Source organism: Notechis scutatus, chromosome 16 (assembly GCF_049901735.1).
Source record: "Notechis scutatus isolate UNSWTSFEM ecotype Mainland chromosome 16, rNotScu1.2, whole genome shotgun sequence".
Lineage (NCBI taxonomy): Eukaryota > Metazoa > Chordata > Lepidosauria > Squamata > Elapidae > Notechis > Notechis scutatus.
In genome coordinates, this window is record NC_142024.1 from 5455157 (window position 1) to 5481293 (window position 26137).

The window sequence follows — 26137 nt, forward strand, 5'->3', positions numbered from 1 at the left end:
AAGCCTGTCATGTCACTTGGTTGGGGAGTCAAGCGGCAGCTTTTGGGAAACCCAAGGTGCTAATGTTGTTTTTGCTTTTTTTTTTTAAACCAAAGGGGGTGTGAAGAACACAGTTAGTTTTTCTTCTCTTAATGCTGGCCTTTTGTGGGAATCTGATGAGAAAAGGGGGGCCTAAGATTCAGGACCCAGTGAGATCTTTTCCTAGTTCTTAAATGGCAAATCCCTCTGATGTAAAGCGAGCCTTGTAAAACCTTTTGCCTGGGATGTAACTTAGTTTAAACTTTCATGGGCAGGAAAAGGGTGGGTGGTTTTTACATATCCCCCCCCCCCAAAAAAATGGCATTCTTAGTGACCTGGAATGAAGTGCAAATCGATGGATACGTTGCAAAAGACTTAAGTCGATCGAAATGATAACATTCTGGGTTGCTGCTCTTTCTGGAATTCACATATTTTTATCGGTCAAAGGGGGGACTAAAACAATGAGATCCAGCCCAACTTTGGGGGGCATTTTAGTCACATCTCAGCCTTTTCAGTTGTTTTATCCAGCCTACTTTGATATCTCTGTTCCTTGAAGTACAGGCACTTAACAACAGCTCATTTAGTGACCGTTCAAAGTTACAACGGCCCTGAAATAAAAAAGTGACTTAACGACCATTTTACATAGCTAGGACCTTTGCATCATGATGCAACCCCATGAGGATGTGATCAGAATTCAGATGCTTGGCAACTCGTTCATCCTTTTATGACCGGGTTACTGCTTTAATGACTCCAGCGATTGACTTAACAACTCTGTCCAGGAAGGTCATAAAATGGGGGTCAAAAGTCCCTTAACAAGTGTCTCACATAACGACCAAAATGTTGGGGTCCAATTTTTTGGGTCGTAAGTTGAGAGGGCTATCTGTAACCTTAAATAAATTCATGAACTGAATTTATTTGCTAAAGAGCTCCTTTTCTTGGAGTCTCTGACCTGTAATCGGGTGGGATGCTACCGGTTCTGCCTGGCTCTGAAGAGCAGCAGACACCGAACCAGTTCTGTGTTTGCTGCTGTTTGGCCCACCCACCTGCCTGGACCCTTACCTGTCCTTTATTTCCTGCTTTTTCAACCTGGGCTGCTTTGCGCGGCACAGCTGAGGTTGAAAAAGCAGGACAGAAGAGGATTTTCGAACGCTGCGCGCTTGCACGCAGCGCTTTTCAGCTGTCTGGGCGGCAGAACTTAACACGCGTGTGCGTAGCAAAACATAGTCACCGAATCCGTAGTAACACCGATTGAATTCCACCCCTGCCTGTAATGTCTCTTTGGTCGGTTTGGAGAAGCCAGGTGACTTGCTAGCGTAAACCATTGATTGTTGAATTAAGAAGAAATCCGTCGATCCTTTTCGTGGATCCAAATGCTGCCTTTGGGAGGGTCTCAAGGAAACTGCCTTCTCCTTCTTAATCCTTCCCTTTCCACCACTTGGTTTTCCATTCCTTGGATCCATTTCTTCCCATCACGGATAAAAGAGCCGCCCTCAAACATCTATGAAAATAGTTCTTCAGATTTTCTTCTTTCTTAATCGTTGGTTTTTCTTCTTTTGTGACCTTCTGACAAGCAATGGGGAAGCCAGATTCAATTAACTTAGCAGCTGCAGGGATTCCCTTGACAACCTTTTGTAGCAAGGAAGGTCACAAAATGGGACAAAGCTCACTTAACCAATGTTTTTTGCTTAGCAACAGCAATGTTGGGCTCAATTGTGGTCATAAGTCAAGGACTACCTGTATAGCTATGGCACCCTCAGCTATATATCGCTGGGAAAAATGGCTAATCTAAAAAAAACAAACCCTACTCTAATCCAGCCAGCTCTCCAATACTGCATCACTCAAGATGCTACACTCTCTCCCATGTCCTGCTGTAGTGCACAATCTTTGCGTTGAGATTCACCCCAACCCCATCATGGCTTCTCCTGCACATGTTGAACACTTAGTCCCTTTTCAGAGCAATGCTGGGTGTGCAAGAGCCTCATCTCAGAGAAAAGACTTCCTCCACAAGGCTCATTAACAATTGATGTAGCCATTGCTCGGTTCTGAGATCGAGAAACCTGCCTTTGTTGGATTGGTCTTCTCTGCCTCTTCCCACCTAAATCATCATGTTTTAGCGACCCCATAATCCCTTGTGGGGTGGAGTCTGGGCAACAGAATGGGACTGTTTACTGGCCAGATGCCCTTCCAGTTGCCAATGTGGAGTTATATTCAGCAGATCTATTCTCAACGTGCCCACAGAGAGAGAAATATCTGACCCTACCTAGGATCAAACTCACAGCCTCCTGATTGTGAGGCAAGAGCTCCACCTCTAGGCCACCGCACCACTCTCTCTTCCCACCCAAATACCAATGGGATTTGTACCCTGGAGAAAGTCTTAAGGCTGGGTTGGCACCCAGCTCACCACATGCCCTGGATTACGATGCCCCACCAGTCCTGAACACCATAAAAAAATTACTTCTTTCAATGTGCATCTGGAAGGGAAAGGCCATTGCTTCTCCACAACCTTTGGCTGTTGCTAAGGCCAAATGTATTTGCCATATTCCCAAATCTCTCAACTTTACTGAACTGGAGAAGAAATTCTCACAGGCCTGATTCATGCCCTACATCCAAAGCCTGTTGCTAATCTCTTGTGTGTCAGCGTTCCAACTAACCAACTCCAAACCAATAAACTCCAAGACAAACAATGCCACAAAGTTCCATTTTATTAGAGTTGTCCTATTGGCACATCTGGGAAAACCTGACTTTGAGAGTCCCTTCCCAAAAGAGAAATCAAAAACCCATCCCATACACCCATCAGTCCATCACATGTCCCAACCAAATCTTCGTCCCAAGTGGAGAAATTCCTCCAGGCACTCCCCTCCAGGTGCAGGGCAACTTGTCCTTGACTCTCTGAGAAAGGAATGTTGTTGTGTCTAATCTTCCACTTCTCTATGAAATCTCTCCCTTCCCAAATTCCCAGGCACTGAATGTGGCAGCCTTGAAGCTTCCAAGTAAAAAATGGCTTCCAAGGCTGACATTGTGGACACAGCAGCATCGTCCCGGTCTGTTTCTCCCATTCTCCCTGGAGTGTTCTCCCTCTATGTTCCTCCTCCTCCCTTTTTCCCCCTCCCTTCCTCCTCTCTTCCCCCCACTTTTCCCTTGTCTCCTCGTACACGGTGTCGTCTTCTTCCCCTTCAGGACTACGAAAGCAAGCTCCAGGCTTTGCAGAAGCAGGTCGAGACCCGCTCCTTGGCTGCCGAGACTACGGAGGAAGAGGAAGAAGAAGAGGAAGAGGAGGGTGAGTTGAAAAATGGAGCCGGGCCGCGGGAACCAACTCCTGGAGGAAAAGAAGGGGGATTTTATTTTTTGCAACTGGAGGCTTTGCAGCTGTTCTTTTTCATTTTACGCCCGTTTCCCACCCCCACCCAGGATATTCCACTGATTTCTTTTCCCACAGGACATGGTGGCTGACTTGTCCAGTGAGACTTAGAAATTAGTATTATTGCAAGCCAAGGAGGTTACTGAATTTGTAAGGTGGAAGCGGTGGCGTCTTCTCCATCTTAGACCTTATTTGATACTTCGGGCAGTTGGGGGGGAAAAAACTGCCCACTACTCGTGTTTTTAAAAACTAGGGAAACAAAGCTTGATTTTTACACATGCACCCAATATAAGCCCTACCCCCCAAAATAAGCCCTAATTAAGATCCCACCAACTCCAGAGTGCAGGAATAAAAATTAAGCTTGGGTGGAGGGTGGAGCTGCCCTACCACTTACCTTTGGACGGTTGTAGCCAGGCCTCACACACCCCGACATCTGCCTTGCCGACCCATTTCTTCTGCAGCCGGCAAGGCTTTCCTGAAGGCCTCTGGAGCTGAGAACAAAGCTCAGGATCGATCCAGAGCTGTTATCAGCTGCAGAGGCCTTCAGGAAAGCCTTGCCAGCTGCAGAAGTTCCTGAGGGCCTCTGACAGCAAAAAGGAGGCCGGAAGCGACGTGCACGAGTGAGGTTAGCCAGTGGAGGAAATCCCCCGAAAATAAGACCTGGTGCTTTTGTTTGGTGGCAAAAAAATATAAGACAGGGTCTTATTTTTTAGGGGGAAACACAGTACAAAAGCAACAAGTTTTAAGCCACATGACCCTTCAAAATGCAGCTAGTCGAGGACGACCTGTATCTTCTGGCACCGTAGTGTCGTTATGTCCCACAAGGAACAACTTCTTTGAGTTAATCCTAAGGCGGTGTTTTTTTTTTTCAACCTTGGCAGCTTTGAGATAGGTGGACTTCAACTCCTAGAATTTCCCAGCTGGCCATTACCCGAGAGGCCACCCTAGAGAAGACCTTTTCTTTAGTGTAAACCTTAGGAACTAACTTATGCATCTTTTTTATTTGTTTGTTTGTTTGTTTGTTTATTTTCCAGTGCCTTGGACACAGCATGAGTATGACCTTGCCCAATGGGCTTTCCGCAAATGGAAGTTCCACCAGTTTACCTCTTTAAGAGATCAGCTGTGGGGCAATGCAGTCTACCTGAAGGAAGGCAACGCCATTAGTGTGGAGCTGAAAAAGAAGGTAAGGGATTCTCGGAGGAAGGCCTTTCCATGACAGATCCACAAGGTCCAGCTGGATCAGCGTTTCTCCAGCTTCGCCGCTTGAAGACGGGTGGACTTCAACTCCCAGAATCCCCCAGCCAGCTTATATTCTGGGAGCTTGAAGTCCACGCATCTTAGCTGGAGAAAGATCAAGCTGTTTGAACAAGGGAGCTTCTAGGTTTTAGGACTTTAGGCTAATTGGCAAAGCCCATCAGTGGCCATCAACCTTGAGGCCTTCCGAGAACCTCCATATGCTAGAGCAGTATATATTGCCACAATAGCACCAGTCGAGGACAAAAAACACTTCGTTGTTCAGCTCCGCATCTACATCCACCTCTTATTTTTGTCCTTCCAGGTACAATTCCAGTTTGTTCTGCTGACCGACACGCTTTACTCCCCGTTACCTCCGGAGCTGATGCCCATCGACTCAGACAAGCCCCGTGGCCATTGTCCCTTCCCTCGCACGGTGGTGGCAGTAGAGGTCCAGGATCTAAAGAACGGCGCTACTCACTACTGGTCCCTGGAAAAACTCAGGTGTGCAAGGACCGGCTTTGAACAAGCTGATGAGCCTCCCTAAAGCAGAGGTTCTCCAACCGTGGCAACTTTTAAGACTTGTGGACTTCACCTCCCAGAATTCCCCATTCAACTATGCCTGTTGATTGTTTTTTTTTTTTTCCTCCGACTCCCTAGAGTGGAGAGATTGCAGAGGAAGGGATTACAAGAGAGGAAGCAGGCATCGAGTTGAAGTCTAGCCAAGCTGTGAGGAACTCTGGGAGTTGAAGTCCACAAGTCTTAAAGTTGCCGAGGTTGGAGGCCCTCATCAGCCCTGTTGTTTTTTTTTTAAAAAAAATGCTTCTATAGGCACCAGTCCAACCTCTGGTGGTAGGCAGCAGGCCCGAAACCCCTTCACGTAATTTAAATGGATCCAGGCTGTCTCTCTTGACCCCTTGGCCATCTTCTGCTTTGTAGGCAGAGGCTGGAGCTGATGAGGGAAATGTACGACCGAGCCGGAGAGATAGCCTCCGATGCCCAGGAAGAGAACGAGAGCACCATGACGGGCAGCGATCCTTTCTACGACCGATTCCATTGGTTCAAGCTGGTTGGGAGGTAAGCGGAACCCAATTCCGTGCGGAAGAGAGGCCCCTCGGCCTTGTGGGAATGAATATCTCTGGCACGGCTGGTCTGAAGGGGCGGTATCAGTTCTGTCATATCCCCTTCCTAGATAGATGCACGATTGGGATAGGACTTTGTGCGGTCATCCGGTTGGTTATCTTTTTTTTAGAACTTGGGAGTGAGCCGAATTGGCCAATTTCTCCTCAAAAATTGAACCTCTTGTCCCCTGAGTAGAAATTCAGTTTAGAAATGGCATTTCCTCGGATGTGAAAACATGGAAGACGCCATTCCATGGGAAATTTGACTTCTGAGCCTTCTTTCAGAAAAGAGCCAGAGGTTCAAATGAGGTCACTCTTGCTTCTGAGATCTGTTTCCGGAAGAAGAAAGATCCACGCTGAGAATCCAGGCATTGTTCCACTGAAAACCATCCCACAGTAGCAGAATGTTGTTAATTTGCTTTTTGTTTTAGAAAAAAAAAAAACCCTTTGCTTTGGTGTACACGTGCATTTCCTCGGCTTGGTAGCAACCTATGTATTAGCCTCCTATGAGAACGGAGTTTTGTATTTGGATTTGAGATGGATTTGAAATTCCATTTTAAAGTGTGCCGATTAATCTACATTCGAAATGACTGTTCTGACCCAGCCTCCCAAACACGACAAACCCTTTGAAGCTAAATCAATGATTCCTTTATTCGGAGCACCAGGAGCCCCGGCAAAAAATGTTTCTCTCTCACCGCAGGCTAACAAGTCTATCCAGCAGGGAGATGAATAGCTGTCTGCCACAGCTATTCATCTCCGCCCCCCCTGCCTTTTATCACTAGGGTGGGGCTTTGCTAGCAGTGATGGCTCTTCTGTCCCGAGGACCAGCCCATAGATTTCCACTGCTCTCCTCTCCTCTGCTTTCTGCTCATCCTCAGTCAGGCACTGGATCAGGTTGTTCCCCTTCTTCCTCATCAGCCACCTCCAGTCCTGGGGGCTGTTGACTCTCCCTCTGAGGGCTGACGGACGGCTCAGGCTCTATCTCTGTCCCTTTCTCTGCCAGCTCCATTCCCCCTCGGAGCTCCCAGGTTGACCTGGCCCTGACTCCCACGCCTCTGATTCAGCTGGTGGCCGACAGGCCACAACAGCGACAATAAAAGTGATCCTATCTACCAACCTGTTTCTATGTGCAGAGTTTCCCAGAATGGGTTTGAAATATTTTGCTTCGACAGCTTAGGGGAAATGCTAAGTTTCTCTCGCCGGAAACCTTCTTCCGCGATTCGCACACAACTCCGTGTCGGAGAGTTTGCCTTTACTCCGCACTGTGCTTTGTCTCGCGCCTCCTCTCTGCCCCCAACGCCACCCCCAAAGCTTTGCCTTGTGAATGTTGTTTTCCGGTGTGCTGTGCGCTGGGCTCTGCCGGCCGCAGAGCCCCTTTTTTCTTTTTTCTTTTTCCAAAAGAAGCTATCCCTTTCTTTCTCTCCCCCCTCCCCCGTCTCCCTCCTCTTCCTCCTCCCTTGCCGCGTTAATCAAAGTGTTCCGTTGACCGATATCTCCAGCTCCCCCATTTTCCACGGCTGTGTGAATGAGCGCCTGGCTGACCGCACGCCCTCCCCCACTTTCTCCACCGCCGATTCCGATATCACGGAGCTGGCCGACGAGCAGCAGGACGAGATGGCGGATTTCGACGACGAGGCCTTTGTGGACGACACGGGCTCTGACGTCGGCACCGAGGAAGGATTGGACTGCTTCAGCGATGGTCATGACCCGTTTTACGACCGCTCCCCTTGGTTCATTTTGGTGGGAAGGTTGGTTGAGGTCGACCGTAAGAATGACCAGCAAGGACTGGCTATTTCTCCCCCCCTCCCCCATCCCCAATGAACCGTGTGTCCTTCCTGTCAAAAGGAGCCGGTCCAGGCCGATTTCCCCCAACTGATTATTTCAGGACAATTTGATTTCCTCTCCATGAATTCCTAGCCTCCATAATACAGGTAGTCCTCAACCTACAACAGTTCACTTAGTGACTGATCAAAGTTACAACGGCAGTGGAAAAAAAGGGACGTTCACACTTCGTGTTGCAGCATCCCCCCCCCCATGGTCACGTGATCAATATCCGGACGCTTGGCAACTGACTCATATTTATGACGGTTGCAGTGTCCCGGGGTCATGGATTCTGCTTTTGCCACCTTCTGACCAGCAAAGTCAATGAGGAAGCCAGATTTGCTTCAGAACAGTGTGACTCAATAGTGGGATTCAAAATATTTTTGCTAGCGGTTCTGGGGGGCGTTGCTTGGCGGGCGTGGCAGGGGAAGGATACTGTAAAATCTCCATTCCCCCCCCACTCCAGAGGGAAGGTTTAGAGGTGGGTCTTCAGCCGGTTCTGACCAGTTCTGGAGAACCGGTAGCGGAAATGTTGAGTAGTTCGGAGAACCGGCCAACGCCACCTCTGATTGGCCCGCCCCCATCTCTTCTCCGCCTCCCATTGATTCCCAGCTGATCGGCTGGGTCTCCTTGGGTTGCCCTGCCCAGGAGAACGGAGCTGGAAAGCAGGTTAGTGGGGTGGGGAGGGAAGGGGGATTTTTACAGTATCCTTCCCCTGCCACGCCCACCAAGCCATTCCTATCTGAAGGGCAGCCATTGCTCTGGTCCTCCGTAACATGGTTTGTGGTTGTGTTAATATGGCACCCAAAGAGATCCATCGTGGCTTTGCCTTACCAGTACAATTGTGGCTTCTTAGAAGCTCTCAGCTTAGCAGGATGGGAAAAGCCAGCTGTTCTGTCTTTTTACCCTTAGAAATGACCAAACAGGCCTATGGCATTGCAGTCCTCTTAAAAACCAGGAATATAAAAGTTGCATTTGGTTAAGCACCAGCGAGTTTGGGGATGGTGGCCAGAGTGCCCTACGTCTGGCTGTGACAACTTGCCACTCTAGGCAACCTGAGGAATCCCCATCTTGTCCTCTTCCTGGCCCTGTTTGTTAAGCTAGAGCTTGTAAACCGTGCAGTGGTCCACATCTGGATGCTGGTTTGGCCTCCACTTTGCGGCTCAGAGGAGAAACGCCGGTCCTTGCAGTCAATTCTTTTGGCACGCCGTGTGAAATTGATGTTTATTTGGCTGGCGAAGGCATCCGAAACGGGGCCTTCGCCTCCACCTCGGCACGGATTACGTTTTCTAACCCATCCCAGACTTCCTTTGCGTTCTATTTGTCACCTTGCCATCCTCCCCCCCTTTTTTATTTCCACATTCAACTTTTATTTTCTCATCTGACTTGGCTTTTTATGTGAAGATGCCGCTCTGTCTCTCACCCAGACTTTGGGCTCATCCTCATACCTCCCCTTTTCTTTCAGTCTGCTGCTGCTGCCTTGAAAGAAAAAATTGCTTCCCTCTGAAATAAGCTTGCAAAACGAGGCTGGAAAAAAAGGAGGACGATTTGTCTCCGTTTTGAGTTGCCGCCATTTCAGTTTGTGTCTCCATTGTGTTGAAATTGCTGGTGTTTCCCCCCCTTTTGTGTTGCACTCCACTGACATTTTATTGTTGTTGTTGTAGAATACACCGTTGGTGCTTGTGTTTTGCATTGCTTTACCATCCCTTCATTTCAGGAAATTCCCATCGGCTGGGGGGAAAGATAGGGGTGCTGGCAGAATAGATTAATATGCCCATATAAAACTTTCCCATATTTCTGGTCCACAATGTTTCTTTAATTACTTAATTAGTTTAATTATTCATAGGTGCTTATATTTGGCCATTTGTGACATAGAGCCCCTATGTCTGTAGGGCCAGTCTATTGGGAGGGGCTGGGAGATGGAAAATACAATTTGAAATTAATGCCTTATTTTATTCTGCTGCAAAGACCAATTTTTTTTTTGACATTTGGCAAAGCTAATTTGCACCAAAAATGCAATATTTCAACGGCTACTTACATATGTAAGCTTTAATGTAAACTGTGCCGTAATAGGGCGTTTGTGCCTCTCAATGCAAAACACATGGCCTTTAAACCTTGTTATGGCTTCTAAATGTAAGCAACAATCTTGACGTTGCCACGAAAGAGATAGTAACTGGTTAAAATATTAAAAAATATTCTGTTCAAAATTCATAGTGAAGAAGAGCTAAAATTTGACATGTGTTCAGTAATTGCCTTCATCAGTTTTTCTTTTTAAGTTTTCATGTCAGGTAAACAACTGAGGGTTGTCTGTGAGATGGGTTAAATCGTCGGTGATTTGTTAAAAGGTTAGGATGGGTCGTAGCTACGTCTCATTTCAAGCTTCCTGATGGATGACTCGTTACTGTGTTTGTCCTCAGCCAGATGCCATCTCTACTCCAATTAATCAAACGTAACTCCTGTTTTACAAATGAAGGTCTAACTAACATTTGGTTTCCATCCTTCTTTTCCTTCAGGGCGTTTGTATACTTAAGCAATCTTCTCTATCCAGTCCCCCTCATCCACAGAGTGGCTGTGGTCAGTGAGAAGGGAGAAGTGCGTGGATTTCTGCGTGTGGCCGTCCAAGCTATCGCTGGTAAGTAGCAGCCAGGCCTTGCCGAGAAGCTGAGGGTAGCTGTCGGTTTGTTCATGGCGTTGTTGGCTTTTTCATGGTTTGGGCCGGTAACAGAACTGTAACCTTTTAAAGATTCAGGGACGCAGTGGCTCTGTGGCTAAGATGCTGAGCTTGTTGATCAGAAAGGTTGGCAGTTTAGTGGTTCGAATCCCTAACATTGTCGCATAACGGAGTGAGCTCCCGTTCCTTGTCCCAGCTTCTGCCAACCTAGCAGTTTGAAAGCATGTAAAAATGCAAGTAGAAAAATAGGGACCACTTTGGTGGGAAGGGAACAGCGTTCCGTGCACCTTCGGCGTTTAGTCCTGCCGGCCACATGACCATGGAGATGTCTTCGGACAGCGCTGGCTCTTCGGCTTTGTGACGGAGATGAGCAGCGCCCCCTAGAGCTGGAAACGACTAGCACGTAGATGCAAGGGGAACCTTTTACCTTTACCGAAAGATTGAAGTTGGGATGTTTGAAAGCTTGTTTCTCTAACTGCTGTATTTTGCCTCTTTCTTTGAGGGGTCCTTGGTGCCTTGGAGCTTGGTGGTTTTCTCACAGATGTTTCACGACCAAAGTAGGTGACATTATCACGACGTGCTCTGCACTGACAGGGTTACCTAGTTTGGTAATGAAACGTCTGCAGAGAAAACCACCAAGCTCAGAGAGCACCAAGGACCCTGCAGTGCTACAAATATTCTCTCCTCCATCGGTTCTTTCTCTTGTTTTTTTTCGGTAGCTGATGAAGAGGCCCCTGATTACGGCTCTGGCGTTCGGCAGTCTGGCACAGCCAAGATCTCATTCGACAATGAGTATTTCGACAAGGTAACACGTCTTACTTAAGTGCACCTCTACAGTCTTGGCATTCAAGGGGCAAAGAAGGGCTTGTAGAGGAAGAGAGCAAGGGAGGGCGTCACCAGGCATCTCCCGTTTGTTTGTGGTTCTCCAGAGCAACTTTTCATCCGTGTCCATGACTCATTCCGGATTGTCCTTGGAAGAACTGAGGATCGTGGAGGGACAAGGCCAGAGTGCGGAAGTCAATACGCCCCCTGAAGAAATCAACAGGATGAATGAGCTGGGTAAGTTGAGCAGACTTCACTGCGTTCCGAAGATCTCTTCCCATTCTTTGAGCTCCAGCAGAGATTGGAGATGCATCAGATTAAGCTGGGGCCGTGCTAGAACCAGACCTTAAAATATTTTGAGGGGGAGAGAAGCTTTATAGCAGTAACAATAGCACTTAGACTTATATACCACTTTAGAATGCTTTCCAGCCCTCTCAAAGCAGTTTACAGAGTCAGCCTCTTGCCGCCAACAATCTGGGTCCTCATTTTACCCACCTCGGAAGGATGGAAGGCTGAGTCAACCTGGAGCCTGGCGGGATTTGAACTGCCAAATTGCAGTAGGAGTAGCTTGCAGTACTGCACTCTAACCACTGCGCCACCGAGGCTCACTATGATATAGAGGGGTTCCCAACATTTGCTTTTCCATGGTTCTGTCAGCTTTGGAAACCATATTAGCACCAGAAGCTTCCACATTCTTGAGCCTGGGAAATTGGGAGGGGGGATTTCATGGAGCGTATGTGGTTAGACATAATAGCATTCTTCTTCTCAGTCAAGGTCATGTTATTTCTGCACCTGGGTGAGCGGGAAGTCTCAAGTTGGGACGGATGGTGATTAGGGCATGTGATGGAATGAGGGGTGCAGGGAGTGGACTTGTATTTTTTTAATTATTGAAGGAAAATTTGGAACTCTCCGATTCGGGTTTTCCCAGATGTGCCAGTATGACTTTTCCAATAAAATGGAACACTGAGAAAATGCCTGTCTTGGGAGGTTTTGACTGGAGTTTGGTTTCGCTGGAACGCTGACAGGCTTTTTAAATCTTTGAGGTGTTCAGATGGCTGTTTGGATGCCATCAAGGCCACCTCTGGATCGGAAGCCGCTCTAAAAGCGATGGCCACAGCCACGCTGGGCAAAGAACAGGCGGGACGCAACTTGCGATGCGACTTAACTCCGAGTGAAAATGCTTCCAGATGGTTGCCATCCTTTCCGAGATGGCGTTCCTTTTTTTTAAAAAAAAAAAATATTTCTTTTTCCAGACCTGAAATCCAGCACCCTGTTGGATGGCAAGATGGCCATGGAAGGCTTTACTGAGGAGGTTGGGGACCACCTGAAACTGGGCAGTGTCTTTACCTTCCGTGTGACGGTGCTGCAGGCCAGCGGGATCCTCCCAGAATATGCAGATATCTTCTGCCAATTCAAGTAAGTCTAAGTAAGCGCCTAGTCCTCATGTTTGCGCCAAGTCCAATCTTCTCTACTCCAACTCCCTGTTTAGACAGGATACCCTACACCACTTCAGACAAAGGGTTATCCAATCTCTTGTTAAAAAAACTTCCAGTGTTGGAGCATTCACAACTTCTGGAGGCCAGTTGTTCCACTGATTAAATGTTGTCATTTGTCAGGAAATTTCTCCTTAGTTCTAAATTGCTTCTCTCCTTGATGAGTTTCCACCCGTTGCTTCTTTTCCTACCTTGTGGTGCTTTGGAGAATAGCTTGACTCCCTCTTCTTTGGGGCAGCCCCTCAAATATTGGAAGACTGCTATCATGTCACCCCTGGTCCTTCTGTTCATTAAGCTAGACTATATATAAAGTATATGAGGCGAGAGATGGCAGGTATACAGGCTTAAGGCCCTCATTGGGACTGGAACTGACACTGCTAATTGAGGCGATGATGGCATAATTCACCTTCACCTGGTTTATTCTCGTTTTCCTAGCTTTCTCCACCGGCACGATGAAGCTTTCTCCACAGAACCTCTGAAAAATAACGGCCGAGGGACCCCGCTTGGGTTTTATCACGTCCAAAATGTAAGCAATTGAAGTGACCTTCTTGGAGGGATTCTTGGTGGCTTCTCAGAGATCGGAATTGGGATTAGAATTAGAATTCTTTTATTGGCCAAGTGTGATTTGTCTTGGTGCAAATGTTCTCGGTGTACATAAAAGAAAAGATACATTCGCCAAGAATCATAAGATGCAACCCTTAATGATAGTCCTAGGGTACAGTAAGCAATCCAATCATACTAGGAAACAGTCAATATAAATAGTAAGGATACAAGCGACAAAGTTACAGTCATACAGTCACAAGTGGGAGGGGATGGGCGATAAGGGGCGATGAGAAGATTAATAGTAATAGTAATGCAGACTTTGTAAATAATTGGACAGTGTTGAGGGAATTAGTTGTTTAGCAGAGTGATGGCGTTTGGGGAAAAACTGTCCTTGTGTCTAGTTGTTGTGGTGTGCAGTGCTCTATAGTATTGTTTTGAGGGTGGGAGTTGAAACAGTCTATGTCCAGGATGTGAGGGGTCTATAGATACTTTCCCAGCCCTCTTTTTGACTCGTGCAGGATGCAGGTCCTCCATAGAAGGCAGGTTGGTAGCAACTGCTATTTTCTGCAGTCCTAATTCCTCTCTGGAGTCTGTGTCTGTCCTGTTGGGTTGCAGAGCCAAACCAGACAGTTATAGAGGTGCAGATGACAGACTCCATCATTCCTCTGTAGAACTGGATCGGCACCTCCTTGGGCTCAGAATCACCTGCAAATGAAGTACTGGCAGCAACCTTTCTATTCCCCGATAGCCAAGCTAGCCATCTCTTCTCCTGCTGGCTGGCTGGAAGGTTACGATGATTGTATTATTTTCAAACTCTTTTCTTGCTCCAAGTCAGACAGCTGTTCCGTTTCTTGGCAGATTTCTGTGGAAGTGACCGAATCCTTTGTCGAATACATCAAGACCAAACCCATTGTCTTTGAGGTCTTTGGACACTATCAGCTCCACCCGCTCCACCTGCAGGGACAGGAACTCAACAGGTACCTGGATAACAGTACTCGTAGTCCTCGGCTTATGACCATTCACTGAGTGACCGTTTTGAAATACGACCATTTTCCCCACCGAAGGCCGTGGCAGCATCTCCTGGGGTTCACGTGATCCAAATTCAGAAGCTGGGCAACTGACTCCTATTCATGACGGTTGCCCTGCCCCGTTTGGGATCTTCCCAACTGGCTTCTGACCATTTGAAATACGACCAGTTTTCACACCGAAGGCCGTGGCAGCATCCCAGTGGTCATGGGATAGAAATCCAGACCCTTGGCAATCGGTTCGTATTTATGACGGCCGCAGTGTCCCAAGGTCACGCGGTCGCCTTTTGGCGGCCTTCTCACAAGCACAGTCAGTGGGGAAGCCAGATTTGCTTTGCAACCGGGTTCCCAAGTGATCAGCTGCAGGGATTCATTCAGGAACTCTGGCAAGGGAGGCCATAAAATGGGGCAATATCCACTTAACCCATGCCTCAGTTAACAACTGAAATTTTGGGCTCAGTTGTGACCCTACCTGTACAAGGGGATCTGTCCATCCTCAGTGTGGTGCTGAATTAAAAGATGTCATTGCTGCTCCCTTTGTCTTTAGACATGCAGCAGTTGCGCTAACAGCCTCTTTTCTTCTGCAGCCCTCCACAGCCATCCCGGCGATATTTCCCTCCTCCCATGCCTCTCTCAAAGCCAGGTAAGAGCTGTTTTTTCCTCGGAACAAGAAGTTGTCCCCTTTGAGTAGCAAAGTCTTGAGCACACAAAATGGTTTAGGAGATGGCACAAGGTTGGGTGAAATCAGGTGGCGTCAAATCAGATAGAATAAGAATCAGGCATGGATTGCTGGGACTTAGAATCATCGGAGTTAGGTGGCATCGAATGGGAAATAGCAATAAAAATAGATTAGTACCGAAACATCTACAAGAAAACCGCCCAGCTCATTGAGCTCCAGGAACGCCACAAGTACATTAGTCATTGGAATGAAAAGGAAGAGACAAACTTTACTAGATACTTAGTAGTAGTAGAAGTAGTAGTAGTAACAACAACTGGCTACATCTTGTGAGGATACCTTTAATATTACTAAACAACACCTGCCTCTCCTAAGTCCTTGGGATGGACTCGGTAGCAGGACAAGAATGCCAAATCCTAAACATCTGGCTGACTGTGCAACCGACCTTGGTGGGCCAGCCTTTATCTGCCCAAGGGCTACCAGGCTGTTTGTAAACTGAGAGGTCTTCCTGAGACCAGTTTCAAAGCAGACTTCCCAAAAAGTTGGAGGATGGGATGAAGAGAAACTACTATTCTTGTCATGCCTGGAGATTGTGTCAGACTCCTGTGGATCAGTCCTTTTCTACTCACACGTGGCTCTCTTCTCAGTAACCATCCCATCACTCATCACATTTCCCCAAACCCCTCTTGGTTGTCTTGGTTTAGCTTTCAGTTGTGCATGTCGAATTTTTTTTCATTCATTCCATTTTTCCCCCCCCCCACCTCCTCTCCCTCCCAACCCGACCTCCTTGCCTCTCTTTTCTCACCGCTGCCTCTTTGCCTGGCGCCTTTCCTCCAACGTCCCCCCGTTGCTTCCTCCAGACCATGAGAGAAAAATTGAATTGGTCAAGTATCTCATGTCTGGCTATGTAAACGCGCCCGTGTTCGATGCCGTCTCCCAGCATGCCAACATGCTTGCGACGTCGGCCGTGGCAACGTTCCAAGACGATGCTGACCAGCCGCCTCCTTTTCTCTCTCTGCCTGTCCCCAGCTGTCAGGCCCAGCGGTTCCCCAAGCGAGATGGTCAGTAGCACAATCAATCTGCGGTCCGTGTCGGAACAACCCTTAGGCCTTTTTCGCCAGGCACCTGGGGGTTCTCCTGACCCCTGTATTGCCACTTTCACCACGTGGTGGGCTGGGGCTTGACTTGAATCCAAAACCACGACTCTACATACAAGCCCATGAGTTGAATCTATAGGTTATGGACATTCCAAGGTTCTCTTAAGACGGGAAGAAAACCCTGCCGAATACTTTTGACCAAAACTGTCAGGATTCCTTGTGGGTCCATGTTCCTATTTTGCTATGAAAACCACGTTCTGTCTATCCGTTATTCTGTCTCTTTTGTTCCTGAGATCCCTTTTTGTGGCTCTTCTTTTTAATAATAATAATAATAAACAACTTAATGAATTCTTGGTGGTTAACAAGTGACAAGGGGAAACTTGCTCCTCTTGTTATCATATTATCATATGATAACATAGGGGTGCAGTGGCTCAGTGGTTAAAGATGCTGAGCTTGTCAGTTGGAAAGCTGACAGCCCAGGTTTGAGATCCGAGCGCCACATGACGGGGTGAGCTCCCATTCCTTGCTCCAGCTCCTGCCCACCTAGCAGTTCAAAAACATGCCAATGCAAGCAGATAAATAGGTAGGAGTTCAATGGGAAGGTAAAGCATTCCACGTGTCTTGCTGTGTAGCTATGCTAGCCACATGATCACGGGAAGAAATGTCTTTGAACAACACTGACTCCCTTGGCAAAGAAATGGAGACGAGCATTGTACCCTAGAATCGTAAACAACTGGACAGGGGAAATATTTACCTTTATATTATAATGTAATGTTATTTTAGGCTGGAGCTGATGAGTCCTAACCCATCAGGGAAAGCATGCCAGAGATGCGTTTCTCAATCCTGTGGCCTCAACACTCATAAATCCCAGGCAGCATTAGGAGTATTTATATGTCATTTCCAGACTGCGTTTTCTTTTAATGTGTAAACTCAGCCTTTTTCTCTTTCAGTCCCAGCCACCAAACTCAACACGATGAATAAACCCAGCTTGGGACAGAGCATGACCAAATACGATCTTTTGGTTTGGTTCGAGATCAGCGAACTGGAGCCGACGGGAGAGTGAGTTTTGGGTCTGATTGCCTTGCCTGGTAGGGGAGCTTGGTGACGGGAGCAGCCAGTGCTGCTTATCATTTGGGTTGAGACGGCTGAAGCGGGATGTCAGGATTCCAGCAGTTGCCCTAATTAAATCATGAGCCTCAAGCCAAGCTTCAAAAATTTCAAAGGATTTATTAGGAGCGAACATGTCAGCATGACCTGTATGAAGCCAATTCTGAGACACGTAATATACTATCACCTATGACCCTGTTTCCCCCCCCCACCCCTCTGGGTGTGTCATAATTCATATTCTCCAATGAAACACGTTCATAGCTGAGAGTCATTAATCATGTTCTCCAATTAGGGATTTCCGAGGCAGAAATTCCGGTAGCTTAGTGACAATCTTTGCAAGATAAGAACGGAATGCACTTTTGGTTTTAAATTGCTCCTTCCAATTGCTCCCCGCTCCCCTGTTTATGGCAACTCTAAAACCAGCATAGAAATGTATTATGAGTTGATATTCGGCTCCCCTCACTTCTTGAAGGTGACCTGAACAAACAAACAAAAAAAAGACAAATTGAGTGCAGGTATAGAACTTAGAGTTGCGAAACACACACACACACACACACACAGAGGCTCGGTTGGATTTTCTGCATGGAACCTTGAGTTGACACGAGATCCTTTTGCTGAAGGAGCTTGGTGGATTTAAGCTGGAGCACGGAGAACTACGTGCTACCACTGTCTAACAGACCTCCTTTCGTGCTGCAAACCCAGAGGAGCATTGTCATTCCAAAGCTGCCTTGCTAGAGCTATTTATTGTTGGGGTTCCAAGTAATAGCCCCATAGAAAGCAGAACTCCGAGGCAGACAGATTCCTCAAAGAACCGTTTTATTGGCGATATCATATTGAGAAATAATTCTGAGTCGACACTAAGATTTTGGTATTTCCCAGCAAATAGTCCATCTGTATTGGTCATTTTATCCGAGGAGGAAAAGGGTCGGGATGGAGGTAGCTGTGAGCTCTGGGGAATTAAACCTCTCTCTCATCTTGATTTGTCCCTCTCTCCCTTGCAGATACATCCCGGCCATCGTTGACCATACCGGAGGCCTCCCCTGCCAAGGGACATTCTTACTTCACCAGGTGGGTAGTTGCTGAAATCCCCACAACGGCTCCTTTGAATCCGGCTCGATTCTGGTGACTCCACGAAGACTTGTTTTCCGTTGGTTTTTTTTATTTTTTATGAGTGCCAATAATGCTCAAAGAATTGCCATTTTCCTCCTTTTTTTTATATTTTACTTCCCAATTCGCAGCCCGACCTATCATCCTGCTGTTACTAGCCGTCTCCTGACCTAGTTGTAATCAGACCACACCCTGCTGCCTTGAGGTCAGACGGGGACTATTAGAATGGTCTGTTTGAGCTGGGCTGTTTGAAATAAAAATTAAACTGGGATGCTTGGGGAATCTGCCAATAAACCTCATCTCGGTGAATTGGAGCTCATTCTCCCCCCTTTTTCTGGCCAGCACTGAAGTGAAACCATGCTTTTTGGCACCTGCATCTGGTGGGATTCAACCAGTATAACAACTGGTTTGGTGAGCGCAGCGTTTTAAAAACGGCCATTTCCAGCTAAAACTGACCTCCTGCTGCAGCCCCGGGGAGTGAAACCACTAAGGCACGGCAATGTGCTAAGTGAATCATCTGGGCTTCCAAAGAAGGAAATAAAGGTCAAACTAGGGCGGGGACGACTGATCGCCGGAACTACCGGTGCCCACGAACCGCTACGTAGCGGCTGAATCCCACCACTGAGGCTTCCCCAGTTCGATTCAGTTCTCTGCTGGTCCAGATGTCTTGGCGGTTTTAAGCCTAACATTTAAAGAGGCCGAACGGTAAGGGGGAGAAGCAACAGAGCCGGTCTCTTTTTTCACCACTGCAGGGAATACAGCGGAGGATCACCATTACCATCATCCACGAGAAAGGCAATGAGCTCCACTGGAAAGATGTGCGAGAGTTGGTAGTCGGTAGGTGTCCTTCTCTGTTCCTGGACGGCTCCTTCTGCCTTCTCACTCTTCTTACACTCACTGCAGAGTGCAGTGCGGCCTGCTTTGCTGCCACATATATCTGGCCCAGGGAGTTTTTCTGGGAGGAGGGGCGAGGATGATGGGTCTGCGACAATTCGCCACGGCCAACTTGCCACCACTGTCTTGCCACAGCCAGCTCGCTGCAGGACAAACTTGCTGTGGGACAAGAATTACACTTATATCAAATACTCAAATAGGATCCTTAAAGAAAGAGTGCCAAAGGCAGGCCAAAATAAAATGTGAATGACAAAAATTAAAATAATTGTTAGAATTATTTTAAACTAGCTTGACACCCGTGCTTCACTACAAAATTATGTGGTCGGGCTTAGTTTTTGGGGAGGAAACTAAGGGGAAAAAATTATGCCTCTGCCCACCAGCATCCATCAGTATTCATCTGGCTAGCGTCCTGTCAGTGTGTGAGAGAGCTGAGGGCTGTTTGGAAACTGAAGCAGTATTTGCTGTGTGAGCAAGAAGACAGCAAGGAGCCTGGGCGTGGCTTAGCTCAACTCTTCTGTACTAAAGTTGATTGCTGCTATGAAACTGAAACTCCTCTCCTCTGCTTGAGTTTTGCATTTGGAAGGGATTTCTTTTCAGGTGGGGAGGGGGAGTAGAACTCCTTAGCATCAGAGCGTGTTAATAATAATAATATAGGAAACACTAATGGCTCTGATGGTCATTTTGAAAAATCCTTTCTTAGTGAGCACCTAGAAGTTAAGAGGAACATATGTGCCAAATTTCAAGTTTGTAGGCTTTCTGGTTCTGGAGATTTTGTGACGATGCATGGATGGTATTTCGCTTTTATATATATAGACAATGAACTTGAATTCTTGAATTGTCCCACAACAGGTTGCCCCCTGGTAAGTTGGCTACAGTGAATTGGCTGTGGGTGAGTTGTCCCAATCAAGGTGATGATCCTTCACGGAAACTCAGGGTCCAACGGGGACCTTACTTCCGAAGTAGCCGATTGGGAGGATCTGTACCCGAGATTGCTTTTTTGCAGGAAGGAACTTGCCATTCCACAGAGATTTGACTTGGCATTTGGACTGATGAATGGCTTTGGGTGGGGAAATGCCCCAGCCTGGGGACATTCCCTCCCAAATCCTCCTGCAATTACACAGCTTTCTGACAGTGAATGTAAGATACGACCAGGCTGAGCCTGAGGGAGGGGTCAAACATGCCATCAGTCATGAATTCATGAATTCCTTTTGATAGAAGATCCAAGTCCAGCCCACCTTGAATTCCACCAACTCTTACTTATCTCCCTTTTGCTTGGACATTAGTAGTTCAGATTCTTGTAGAGAGCTTACGCTTGCCACAAATCTTTACATCCATTTTGGACTTTCTGATTTCCTTGGCGCTTGATGGTGAGTTTCCCTCGGGGGTTCTTCCCCGCGAAGCGACCCCGAATAAATCTGTGCTCTTTGGCCTCTGTTCTCTTCACAGGGCGCATCCGGAACAAAGCCGAAGTGGACGAAACGGCCGTGGACGCCGTCTTGTCTCTCAACATCATCTCCGCAAAGTACCTGAGGGTTTCTCACAGCTCCAACAGGTCAGAACGCGTCCCTCAGCCCGGGTCGGCTCTCGAACATGGGAGCCCCAGCTAGGGTGGATTGCAGTTCCCATGCTCCCCAGACAGCCAGACTGAGGGGGATTCTGACCCACTTTATGGGGCCCTGGGTAGGGATAGGCTCCTCCGTTCTCCGAGTAGGATAGTTTTGAGGCAGGTTTTACACCTAGTAGGAAAGAGAAACGAGGTTGCGGCACTTAAGAATCTGCGACCACAAATCTAGACAAATAATGATATATGATTATAACCCACCACAAAGTTTTTTTGCCCCCCCCCCAGGCCCATCCCTTTAGGTCGTGAAATAAATTCACCCTCTTTGTGATTTGCCCAGTTTCCAGCTCTTGCCCCTTGGCAGGAGAAGGTAGAAGTGGCAGAAACGCCTTCCTGAGTTCACATATACGATGCATGTCTCTCTCTGTGTGTGTTTTCAATGTCCCTGCATTTGTGTCTTTGGGTTGTCCTTTGTCCTGAAGTTTTGGTTTTCCTCCGCTGCTTTCTTTTCTCGCTCGTCCACCCGTGTTTGGGACAACCTAACCGACGCTTTCTGTATCTCCACAGGCTCTTCCTTGATAAGGATATGCCTAGGTATTTTCAAATTTGCTTCCTTGGTGCCCAACGCTCCTGGCCTAGTGCCCAACCTGTCCTTGTCCCCTTTTCCCTAATCCCAGTTTTGGCTGGCAGGCAGAGCTTTCATTCCCCCCACCCCACCCCACCCCTTTGCTGCTTGCGCTGTGGCACGTCTCCTTGTTTTGGGGGGAGGGTGGCTTTAAAAGCTCCCCTTCGCCCCGTTCTCAGAGGCCTGCCCAGCATATCTTGAGAATCTTAGGGGTGCTGTAAAAGGGACTTTTTGTGATCTAAGAAGTTTGGGCCAGCATCTGAATCTGCTAGCTAAGAAGCTCTTCTGTGAGTTCAAGGCTCATATTTGTGCTTAGCTTCTTTCTTCTCCCCCCCCCCCATTAATTTTTACTTGTTGCTCTTTTCCCAAATCCCATCCTCAAAAATCCAGAAATGGCATTCCTTTCCAGCGTGTCTTGACCCCCCAATTCCCAGTCTGTATCCAGTTACGTTTCTTTCTTCCTGATTTAATACCTTTGGCTTCTGTTGTGCTCAGTCTTTGGTTCTCACACGGTTGAAATATCATTTTCATGTCGTCCTCCCTTGTCTTTTCCACCCTGACCCAGCAGGACAAGTCAGGAATTAAACATAACTTTGCACTCCTTGGGTTGAAATTAATTAAAAGGGGATTTCATTTGCTGCTGGTGTCTCAGTCTGCCCTCCCTCCCTTTTCCACCGTTCTTTCACTTCTTGCTCTCCTGTACAAAATTCACTCTCTTTGAACCCAGCAAAGCTGGTCTATCCAGATTTAGAAGAGCTGAAAAAAAGCTTAGAATACCTGTAGGGCAGGGCTGGCCCACTCAGCTGCGTTTCCTTCAAGAGGTTTTGGTAGGTAAGCAAACCTTCAGAAATTTTAAACTGGCAGGGCCACCTGAAGGAAACCAAACCTGGGCCCTTCATCCTTGTTTGTCCATGGGAACGTAGCCACCATTCCCTCCGTTTCTCACTCTTAGTTCTAAATGGCAGTCATTCACCCTGACTCCTAAGCCAGGAACCGTGAGTTGATTTGATATGGTGACCCCCCATCATTGCAGAATTGAGGTTTGCAGTTAAGTGGGGAGAAGTCAGAGGAGGTTGGTATGAAAACTCAAAAAGGGGATCTGCTTCCTTCCAAGATTGCTCTGAGCTTATCCGAGATGGTTGCCCAGCCATCTGATCCTAGCTGTTGATTATTATTTTTCCCTCCCCAGAACTTTCTACCGCTTTGAGGCTGTCTGGGACAGCTCCCTGCATAACTCCCTTCTTTTGAACCGGGTGACGCCCTACTCTGAGAAGATTTACATGACCCTCTCGGCTTACCTGGAGGTGAGGTTGCATCTTCTGGTCTCACAGCTTCAGTCTGGTGGAAGGAGAAGCGGGAGTTCTCTAAATTAACAGGGACCCCTTTCTTTAAGTTGATAGGCCATTTATTTTTTATTTTTGCCTCGTATCTGTGCAGCCCTAACTAATCCTTGGGCAGCGACAAAAAAACAAACTCACAGAATAAAATGAGCCAACTCAGCCAGAGGGACATAATAGCAGCAACCTGACCGAACTGCGGACAGAGATCTCTAAACCAGACTACGGAATTCCTAAGTGAAGCAGGAATTTAAATTTCCTTTTTTATTTTTTAATTTAGAACTTCTAAAATAACCAACAAGAAAATCACTGGCCAGAATTAGGCTCTTGTAAGTCCAGAATGGGGCACCGAGGGAGGCTTATTTCTCACCAAGGTGACCATTTGTGATTGGTCTGGATTGTTGCATGTGGTACCTCCCTCTTCCGTAGGCGAGAAACTAGAAAGCGAGTCGCTCAGGAATAAGAGCCTGCGATCATTCCCTGATGTGCTAACTTTTTTTCCTGCGGGGAATCTCTTTGGTATTCAGTCGATAAATCCCTCCCTGCGTTGTATAATCTCAAACTAGGAGTTAGGGACTTTAGGAACCTTTAAGACCAGTGAAATCAATCAAACTTTGATATTTTTATGCTTATCCAGAATGCTACTCATTTCTAATTTTTGTTTTCTACCCGAAAGCTCAAAACTAGCCAAGATTAAGACGTTTGTCTAATTACTTAACAGTCTGTAGTTCTAGAGCTCTGAGAAGTACATATTTGGCCTTTATAAAGTACATGTTTGACTTTTTAGAGTGTTATTTCCTAAGGGACCGATGTCATTCCTCTTCCTGTTAAGTCAGTTCATATGATTTTAAATAGAGGGGTCAATTCTGATCCAAAGAAGATTGTTCCACCTGTCATTCCATATACAGCTGGGATGTTCAGCTTTGGCAATTTTTTTAAGACTTGTAGACTTCAGCGGCCCAGGCTGGGGAATTCTGGGAGTTGAAGTCTTCATCTTGCCAAAATTTGGACCCCCATGATATAGAGAATAATAAGTCCGGAGCTAGAAGTATGTGTGTTCATTCCCACTTGTGCCAAAGAAAGTCGAAATGTTCGCTAGTACGTTGCCCACCATCAATGGGGGAAGTGATCCAGCTGTTCCTTCCCTTCCAGCTGGATCACTGCATCCAACCAGCTGTCATCACCAAGGACATCTGCATGGTCTTCTACTCACGAGATGCTAAGATTTCGCCTCCCCGCTCACTGCGGAGTCTCTTTGGACGTGGCTACTCCAAGTCCCCAGATTCGTAAGTCAGATCATTCCCCTGCGGCAGTCAAGGGCCATGAGACACATGGATTAAACTTAGTGGGCAGGCTGGTTTGTGGACGGCCTAGTTGGCTGTCTCTTGCTGTCTCACGAACCTCGTAAAATTTCAAAAGATTGCTTTGAGTTGGTTCTTGGAAATCTTCAAACGAGCGGCCAAAGCAGAGGACTCTGATTTCAGGATGACCAGGAATAAGTCAAATATTCCTTCACTTGAGAACAAAGGAAAGCAGGTGTTCCTCTGTACATGATAAAATATATATATTTGTTACATGACAAATGTATGAGACGTGGTGGCACAGTGTTTAGAGTGCAGTACTGCAGGCTGCTTCGGTTGACTGCTGGCTGACTGCCATTTGGCAGTTTGAATCTCCCCAGGCTCTCAAGGTTGACTCAGCCTTCCAACCTTCTGAGGTCAGTAAAATGAGGACCCAGATTGTTGAGGGCAAAAGGCTGACTCTGTAAACCGCTTAGAGAGGGCTGTAAAAGCACTGTGCAGCAGTATACAAGTCTAAGTGCTATTGCTACAAGAGCCATGATGGTGCAGTGGTTAGAATGTGGCATTGCAGGCTAACTCTGCCGACTGCCAGCAGTTCAATCCTTATTGTCTCAAGGTTGAGTCAGCCTTCCGTCCTTCCGAGGTGAATAAAAGGAGGACCCAGATTGTTTGGGGGGCAAGAGGCTGACTCTGTAAACTGCTTAGAGAGGGCTGTAAAAGCACTGTGAAGTGGTATATAAGTCTAAGGGCTATTGCTGTGATGAATTAACTCTGACATAGACCAATGTAATGATTCTTGAAGAGCTTCACCCTTTCCGGAGACTGCCTTGTTTTCTCAAATTATCGTTTTTTTCCCCCCTGCCTCCCTCTTTGCAAGCAGCAACCGAATAACCGGGATCTACGAGTTGAGCTTGTGCAAAATGGCTGACACCGGAAGCCCAGGTCAGAAGACGCTCCTTTTTTTTTTAATATGCCCCTCCCCACCACAAAAAAGAAAGAAAGAAAGAAAGAAATCCATCTTATTTCATCCTATTTTTCCTGAACTGGGTTGATTTGTGAATTTATTATATTTCTGACTGTTGTCTCTGGAGATTCTCAGTCATCCAGGTCATGGTTATTATCCCGAAGGTTCTTTTCCAATGGGACTTCCTTTCTTTGGATTGACAGAGGAGAAGGTGGTGACCTTCCCTCCTGATGCATTGGAAACGGACTAGACCCGAATCCGGTTTGTACATTTCAGGAATGCAGAGGAGGAGGCGGAAAATCCTGGATACCTCCGTGGCCTACGTCCGGGGGGAAGAGAACCTGGCAGGGTGGAGACCCCGAGGAGACAGCCTGATCCTGGAGCACCAGTGGGAGCTGGAGAAGATGGAGCTGCTGCATGAGGTGGGAAGAGCTGGGATCCCTTTCCTTGGTTTCTTCCTGTTGTAGAAACATCTCCCTGAGGCTGCCGACGTCCTTCATTGTTCCAGTCCCTCTTTGTCTACAGAGATTCTCAGTCCTCTAAGTTGTTCTTGTCCCAAAGGTGGTTTTTTTTTATTTTTTATAAGAGGCCGCTGGACTTTCTGGTGTTTCTTTGAAGACGTTTCGTTTCTCATCCAAGACGTTTCTTCAGCTCGGACTGGATGGTGAGGAACGGAAGGATTTAAGTAAATAAATCCTAGAAATCCATCATATAAATCCAAAAAAAGGATTTAAGTCAATACATCCTAAGGTAAAAGGTTCCCCTTACACATCCATGCTCGTCGTTTCCGTCTGTAGGGGGCGCTGCTCATCTCCGTCACAAAGCCGAAGAGCCAGCGCTGTCCGAAGGCGTCTCCGTGGTCTTGTGGCCGGCAGGACTAAAACCCCGAAGGTGCACGGAACGCTGTTCCCTTCCCACCAAAGGGCTCCCTATTTTTCAACTTGCATTTGTTTTACATGCTTTCGAACTGCTAGGTTGGCAGAAGCTGAGACAAGGAACGGGAGCTCACTCCATTCCGCGGCAATGCTAGGGATTCGAACCACCGAACTTCCTGATGGACAACTCCGCATCTTAGCCAGCTGAGCCTCAAATAAATCCATAAATCTTTCCCTTGCCCACCATCCAGTCAGAGCTGAAGAAGCTTCTTGGGGCGAGAAGCGAAACGTCTTCCAAGAAAAAGCAAAGAAAATCTAGCGAAAAAACAAAACAAAACCCACCGTGGGAACCTGTCCCTCTTTCTGCCCATGTCCTTCCTTGCTGGGTCCATTTGAGTCCCGCCAACCCAATGCTTGTCGTAGTTTGGAGGGAGGGATGAGGTGGCCAGAGGAGGATATCCCAGTTTAGAAGTCCCAGGAAGGGGACC

General features: G+C 47.3%; 1 protein-coding gene and 1 long non-coding RNA gene across 40 annotated transcripts in view; one reads left to right on the top strand and one right to left on the bottom strand.

Annotated features, from left to right (window-relative positions):
- The window catches only part of KIF1B (kinesin family member 1B), a 92378-nt gene that overhangs the window by 60252 nt on the left and 5989 nt on the right, over window positions 1-26137 (top strand). For 11 of the 39 annotated variants that reach the window (XM_087944383.1, XM_087944386.1, XM_087944391.1 and 8 more), the window contains 22 exons: window positions 3196-3295; window positions 4411-4559; window positions 4935-5113; window positions 5549-5686; window positions 7206-7478; window positions 10065-10183; window positions 10942-11027; window positions 11152-11281; window positions 12298-12460; window positions 12973-13063; window positions 13939-14057; window positions 14693-14748; window positions 15642-15842; window positions 16829-16937; window positions 17987-18053; window positions 18845-18929; window positions 20433-20538; window positions 21115-21141; window positions 22362-22476; window positions 23662-23795; window positions 24691-24752; window positions 25051-25196. In XM_087944383.1, the coding sequence (XP_087800509.1) occupies window positions 3196-3295; window positions 4411-4559; window positions 4935-5113; window positions 5549-5686; window positions 7206-7478; window positions 10065-10183; window positions 10942-11027; window positions 11152-11281; window positions 12298-12460; window positions 12973-13063; window positions 13939-14057; window positions 14693-14748; window positions 15642-15842; window positions 16829-16937; window positions 17987-18053; window positions 18845-18929; window positions 20433-20538; window positions 21115-21141; window positions 22362-22476; window positions 23662-23795; window positions 24691-24752; window positions 25051-25196 (2655 nt within the window). The remainder of the gene's footprint in view (window positions 1-3195; window positions 3296-4410; window positions 4560-4934; window positions 5114-5548; window positions 5687-7205; window positions 7479-10064; window positions 10184-10941; window positions 11028-11151; window positions 11282-12297; window positions 12461-12972; window positions 13064-13938; window positions 14058-14692; window positions 14749-15641; window positions 15843-16828; window positions 16938-17986; window positions 18054-18844; window positions 18930-20432; window positions 20539-21114; window positions 21142-22361; window positions 22477-23661; window positions 23796-24690; window positions 24753-25050; window positions 25197-26137) is intronic. The other 28 variants (XM_087944401.1, XM_087944405.1, XM_087944409.1 and 25 more) reach the window with 9 other exon arrangements.
- Window positions 17191-18975, bottom strand: LOC148129407 (uncharacterized). Its single transcript, XR_015745464.1, has 2 exons — window positions 18871-18975; window positions 17191-17462 (listed from the first exon to the last, which is right to left on the bottom strand). It is a non-coding gene; the product is annotated as an uncharacterized LOC148129407 (long non-coding RNA).